Here is a 6269-nt window from a genome sequence, read left to right as displayed (position 1 = left end):
CGAGCATTGTATAGATTATGGCGTATCCCTTGGGTAGAGGGAGAAACCATTTGATGATCCCATGTTGTACTGTACCATTACTCTTTATTAATGAAATTTACATTTACCCAAAACAAACAGGTAAGGAGATAGTGGGTCTCCCTGTCGTAATCCTCTTGCTCCAATAAAGAACCAATGAGGTTTTCCATTGAGACCAATCGAGAATGATGTCGTGGAAACACACTCCTCGATCCACCTTGTGAACTTAGTTGGGAATCTGAATAACTACAAAACTGCTAACAAGAAGTCCCATTCCACCGTATCATAGGCCTTTCTGATATCCACTTTAAGCGCGCATCTGGGAGGTAGGCGCATCTGGTTATAGCCTGAGAATAGTTCCTGGGCTAGCATAATGTTGTCACCAATGCTTCTTCCCGGAATAAAAGCTATCTGACAGGGGCTAATAATCTTGTCTAGCAAGCTACTCAATCTCTGAACAAGTAGTTATGCAATGATCTTGTATAAAACATTATAGCATGAAATCGGTCTAAAATCATTAATCGACATAGGAGTGTGTACCTTTGGTATTAGAGTCAAAATCGTGGAGTTGATCTGTTTTAGTAGTTTTCCGATAGTAAAGAAGTCCAGAACTGCCCTCGTTACTTCTTCCCCCACCACAGGCCAAGCCGCCTTGAAAAACCCTGACGAGTAGCCATCAGGTCCCGGTGCTTTGTCTTTTGCGATACCAAACACTGCTTGCTTCACATCATCCGGTGAGAATGGTAGCAGTAAGTGGCTAGCTTCCTCGTCAGTAATACAGTGCCTCGCCCATGGTCTAAGGTATCGAATATCCACTGTCAACTGTCGTCTGGTACCTCCTAAAAGGTTCTGAAAGTATGAGACAAACTCATGGGCGACCTCCTCTTGATCCGTGTGTGTGGTACCATTCTCATCGTTGATCTGCAAGATTCTCCTTATTACTCGTCTCTGAGCGATCTTACGAAAGAAAACCCGGGAATATTGGTCTCCATCTTTCATCCATTGCATCTTAGCTCTTTGTTGCAACATAATTTGTTCGAGTTTTGCCGTTTTAGCATAAATTATTCGACAGCAATGTTCCAGGAGTAAGTAGAGCTCATTCTGTCTGTCAGAGCTCACCAATTGTTGTGCCTCATCGAGAAAACTTTTTGCTAATTGGACGTTCAGAGTCAGATCCCCCTTATTCCTCCTCTGTAGTCGGAAGACCGGTTTAAGTGCCTTCAGTTTACGGGTCACGGCATACATAGGTATACCAACAACCTCATGATGCCAAATGTTCTACACATTGCGAATGAAATCGGGTGAAAGGGCCAGATAGTTATCAAATCGACACATACCCCCTCCATTATGTTTTTTTTTGGGTAAAGGTAAGTTTCATTAAATAAAAAGGAGTATAGTACAACAATCAAGTGGTGTCTCCCTCGACAGACCAAGGGATACGCCAAAGTCTATAGAGCGCACATGTGCTAATTGAACATGATAGATTAATACTAAGTATTCTCTGTCTAACATCATCAACTATGCAGGTAGCTAATACACGTTCCGGCCGTTGGGTGTGTTCAAAGCGTCTCAGGTTCCTCTCTCGCCAAATGTGGTATATGCATGCACTAAGTAAGGCTCGATAAGCAATATTAACGATATGCTTTCCCGTCCACTTCCTCGAAGCCCATTCCACGTCTCTTTTCCACTCGCGATTGGGCCAGGAGAATCGAACATGTTGGCGTACAGCTGCAAGGCATCTTCTACTATATTGACATCAGAAGAACATGTGAGTGTGTGTCTCCGCTGTACCCTCATCACAAAGGATACATCCACCTAAGTGGGTCATCCAAGCTTTATCGATAGTCGGTAGCTTCTCCTGAATTGCTAACCAAAGGATGAAATTATGTCTGGGGATCTTCAATGAACCTGAAAGTAGTGAAGACCATCCTACTTTTGGTCCAGATGGGCAGAAAAGTCTGTATAGTGATTTTGTGGTGAGTCGTCCCTCTGGGAATCTCCAGTTGATCCTGTCGTCCCCTCCGTGAATTTGAGGTAATGTGTAAATGGTCTCCATACATTCCAAATCAGTTATAAAAGGCCACTGCCATTGTCCCTCATCAATAACTACTTTTTTTTTTGGGTAAATGTAAGTTTCATTAATAACATTGTAGTACAGTACAACATGGAAGTCATCAGTTGGTGTCTCCCTCGACAGGCCAAGGGATACGCCAAAGTCTAAATAAAGATCGTGTACTGACTGAACTAGGTAATGTAATATGTATTCGCCGCTGCTTGATATCCTCGATAATAACTACTGCCATGGTATTGGGAGTCCTTTCAGTTTGCTCAAATCGTCTCAAATTTCTCTCCTTCCAAATGTGGTAAACACATGATGCTAATAGTGCTCGGTAAGACATGTTAATAATGTGCTGACCTCTCCATCTCCGGGACGCCCATAAAATATCCGTCATCCAGTCTCTATTGGGCCACGAGAATCGTACTATTTTTCGAATTTCTGTTATACACTGACGACTAAATCTGCATTGGAAAAATAAGTGGTCGTGTGTCTCCGTCGCTCCGTCGTTGCATAAAATGCACGGGCCGAGGTGGACTAGCCATGGTTTATCCGTCGTAGCCAACTTTCCAAGAATAGCAAGCCAGAGGATGAATAAGTGACGTGGAATCTTGAGTGATCCCGAAAGTAGCGAGTACCAGTCTACTTTCGGTCCAGGCGGATCAAAAAGCCTATAAAGAGTTTGAGTAGTAGGAATCCCATGGTCGAACCTCCAAATAATGTGGTCCTCTCCTCCATAGATTGTGGGTAGTGTATGTGTGATTTCCAAACACTCAAAATCTGTGATAGGGGGCCACTGCCACTCTCCTCCACTGATCACCGTACAGAGTTTTGTTGACTCCTCCAATCTAAGTAACCTCGGTCCACGTGGGAATGTATCACGAAGAGGTCCTAGATGATGCCATGGGTCCTGCCATAGGTAGAATCTTCTCCCATCTCCTATTTTATAATCCACCATAGATCGGAGGAAGATCCGTAAACGGAGGAGTTTCCGCCATCCCCATGATCCTCCATGCTCTCTAATAGTCCAGATGGAAGTATCTCGTAATCGACCCTGGTAGAGCCATGTAACCCATATCGAGGTTCTATCGCATCTGATGATATCACATAGTTTCTTAGCCATTAATGCACGATTCAAGAGAGTGATGTCCTTGAATCCTAGGCCTCCTTCCTCCTTCGGCCGGCACAGGTCTTTCCAGGCAACCATTTTTCTGACCCCCCCCCCCACCATTATTCTGATTTTTCCACCATTTTCTGAAAATATTGTGTAGGAAAAGATTTCTTAAAATACTTGTGTAAACAATAATTTTATGAAATTTTATAGCAAAATTTGTGAAATTTTAATTTTTTTTAATGTTTTTTGAAATTAGAAAGATTTGCAGAATTCTTTTAACAAAAATTAAACTCGAACTTTTCTGAAATTAAAATATATTTTTTAAAAATTATAAAAGTTTCTGAAAATATAATATATTTTTTTGGAAAATATATATATCATACTAAAATTAAAATTATTATCCAATCCTGTTTTAAAGACTCCAATAGAGTCCATATCAGCATGACAGAATAACAACAAATCATCAGCAAAACCCAACTGAAAAACTCTGGATGAATCACATTTCCAGTGGAAGGAAAATAATTCATCCTGATCAATCAACTGTAGGAAACTCAAGTGTAGTACTTCCATTACAAGCACGAACAAGTATGGCGAAAGAGGATCTCCCTGTCGAAGCCCTCTAGCCCCCTTAAAGAAACCATGAGGTTTCCCATTCAGCCCAACAGAAAATGAAGTTGTAGTGACACACATCTTAATCCACTTCACGAAATTAGGGGGGAACCCAAATAACTCCATTACCGCGATCATAAAATCCCACTCCACCGTGTCATAAGCCTTTCGAATGTCCACTTTCAAAGCACACCGGGGTGGTAGACGGGCCTGGTTGTAGCCTGTAAATAGCTCCTGTGCCAACATAATATTGTCTCCAATGCTTCGTCCGGGCACAAATGCCGCTTGGCATGGACTAATTAGTTTGTCTAATATCACACTCAGCCGTTGAACAAGGAGTTTGGCAATGATTTTATATAACACATTACAGCAAGATATAGGACGAAAATCACCAACTGTCATAGGTGTATGTACCTTGGGAATAAGCGCCAGAAGTGTAGTATTTATCTGCTTCAGAAGTCGTCCCGTATTAAAGAAATCCAGAACTGCCGAAGTCACTTCCTGCCCCACTATAGGCCATGCAGCTTTGAAAAAGCCCGATGAATATCCGTCCGGCCCCGGTGCCTTATCCTCAGCAATGTCAAAAACTGCTTGTTTAACATCCGATGGTGTGAATGGCAAGAGTAAAGAGTTAACATCCTCTTCACTCAAAAGGTATCTGACCCATGGTCGAAGGAATCGTAGATCAATCACGTCTCTCCTTTTTTCCCCACCAAGCAAGTTTTGATAGTACATGACAAATTCATTGACTACCTCTTGTGGTTCTGTGTGAGTGGCTCCATGATCATCATTAATTTGTAAGATTCTTCGCGCCGACCTCCGTTGAGCGATCTTACGAAAGAATACCCGGGAGCACTGGTCACCCCCCTTCATCCACTGCATTTTTGCTCGTTGTTGGAGCATACTTTGTTCAAGTTTGGCTGCTTTAGCCAGTATGAATCGGCAGCAATGTTCCAACTGTAATAATAATTCATCCTGCCTGTTCGAACTGACAAGTAATTGCGCCATCTCAAGAAACCCTTTTGCCAGCTGGACATTATGTGATAAATCTCCTTCATTCCTCCTCTACTCTCTAAACACCGGTTTAAGTGCTTTGAGTTTCCTCGTTACCGCATACATAGGCGCCCCAATAATGTTATGTTGCCAAATCTGCTGCACACTGGGAATAAACTCTGGTGATAGGGTGAGATAATTGTCGAATCGAACATACCTCCCATATTGTTGTTGGCTGTCCCCGTATAGCACCAGCGGTGAGTGATCTGAAGTACGTGGAGTGAGGCTAGTGTAAAAAGATGTTGGGAATCGAGCCATCCATCTATCATTAATCATCATTCGATCCAACCTTTTCCAAAGATTCCGTGGACTTGCACTGCAGTTATGCCACGTGTACCATTCTCCCTGCATGGGTAATGGTAGTAGACCTGCATTCTGAATGCAGTCATTAAACTCTTCCATTGCCATTCGAACATCTCCCGATGTTCCACATATTTCACTAATGTCTCTTACCGCATTGAAGTCCCCTCCAATAAGCCAAGGGATATCACCAGTCTGCATGGCAATAGTCTCTAGGGAACCCCATAGCTCCCTCCTATCTGCCACCTCCGTAGCTCCATAAATCATAGTGATGGCAATTGACTCACGTATTGACCGTATATAAACAAGGCAGTGGATGAATTGTGTACCACATTCAACGACATCAACATCAATAAAATTATCATCCCACGCAATCCAAATCCGATTACCAACCATTCCATAATCCACAAACCATTTCCAATTAGGTAATAAGAACGATTGAATAGCTGCTACATTATTAATACGAACACGGGTTTCAAGAAGACCAAAAAGTTGTAACCTGTACTCAGTAACGATGTCCTGCACTGCTAGCTGATGGTCTGTTTTATTCAGGCCACGAACATTCCATATAGCTGTGTTCAACATGGATCACCAAGTATGGGGCTGCTTTGGTTAGGACCCCGTGCTATATCATCTGCATCGTCAATTAAGTGTAGAGCATCAAATGTATTATATACTACAATCTCCTTACCATTCTCTGCTCGATTTGTCCTCATTCCCCCTCGACGAGGAGATTCACGACCATCTCTCTGCTTTTCCACCCCTCGAGGTGGTGGTGTTATCTCCTGATCATGCACCATAGTCGACTCTGCAGGTCCCTTTTTTGGAACGTAAACGGCTACCGGTGGTTTAATTGGTTTGGATGGTTTATTGAGCACACAATCCTTAGCCGAGTGGCCTAATGTCATACAACTGGTACATTTGGCAGGTAACCATTCATATTCCACGTCAATTTTGCATGGTGTCTCTCCTCCTTCCTCGTCAGGAGTCATAATGATAATATGTTTAGGTAAGTTGGAGCTCACATCCAACATGACGCATACACGAGCGAAGTCCAGTCTCGTGCATGCCCTCGTAATAGCATCCGGATATAAGGGTTTGCCTATGCCGCTGGCCACC

General features: G+C 42.8%; 1 protein-coding gene across 1 annotated transcript; it reads right to left on the bottom strand.

The window, feature by feature from the left end:
• LOC105159295 lies at nt 265–5546 on the bottom strand. Its single transcript, XM_011076306.1, has 4 exons — nt 5008–5546; nt 4296–4455; nt 559–1296; nt 265–471 (listed from the first exon to the last, which is right to left on the bottom strand). The coding sequence occupies exons 1-4, from the start codon at nt 5544–5546 to the stop codon at nt 265–267; spliced, it is 1644 nt and encodes a 547-aa protein (XP_011074608.1).

This window comes from Sesamum indicum, linkage group LG3 (assembly GCF_000512975.1).
Source record: "Sesamum indicum cultivar Zhongzhi No. 13 linkage group LG3, S_indicum_v1.0, whole genome shotgun sequence".
Taxonomy (NCBI): Eukaryota; Viridiplantae; Streptophyta; class Magnoliopsida; order Lamiales; family Pedaliaceae; genus Sesamum; species Sesamum indicum.
This window is presented reverse-complemented; position numbering and strand designations above follow the sequence as displayed.

Excerpts from the sequence above, each read along its gene's own strand:
- LOC105159295 (XM_011076306.1), bottom strand. The coding sequence starts at position 5,546 with ATGGTTGGTAATCGGATTTGGATTGCGTGGGATGATAATTTTATTGAT. Across the intron at positions 4,456-5,007 it reads AGCCAACAACAATATGGGAG|ATACCTTTTGAGTGAAGAGG; the intron begins GTATGTTCGATT and ends ACCATGGGTCAG. Across the intron at positions 1,297-4,295 it reads GGCCTATAGTGGGGCAGGAA|AACATTTGGCATCATGAGGT; the intron begins GTGACTTCGGCA and ends CGCAATGTGTAG.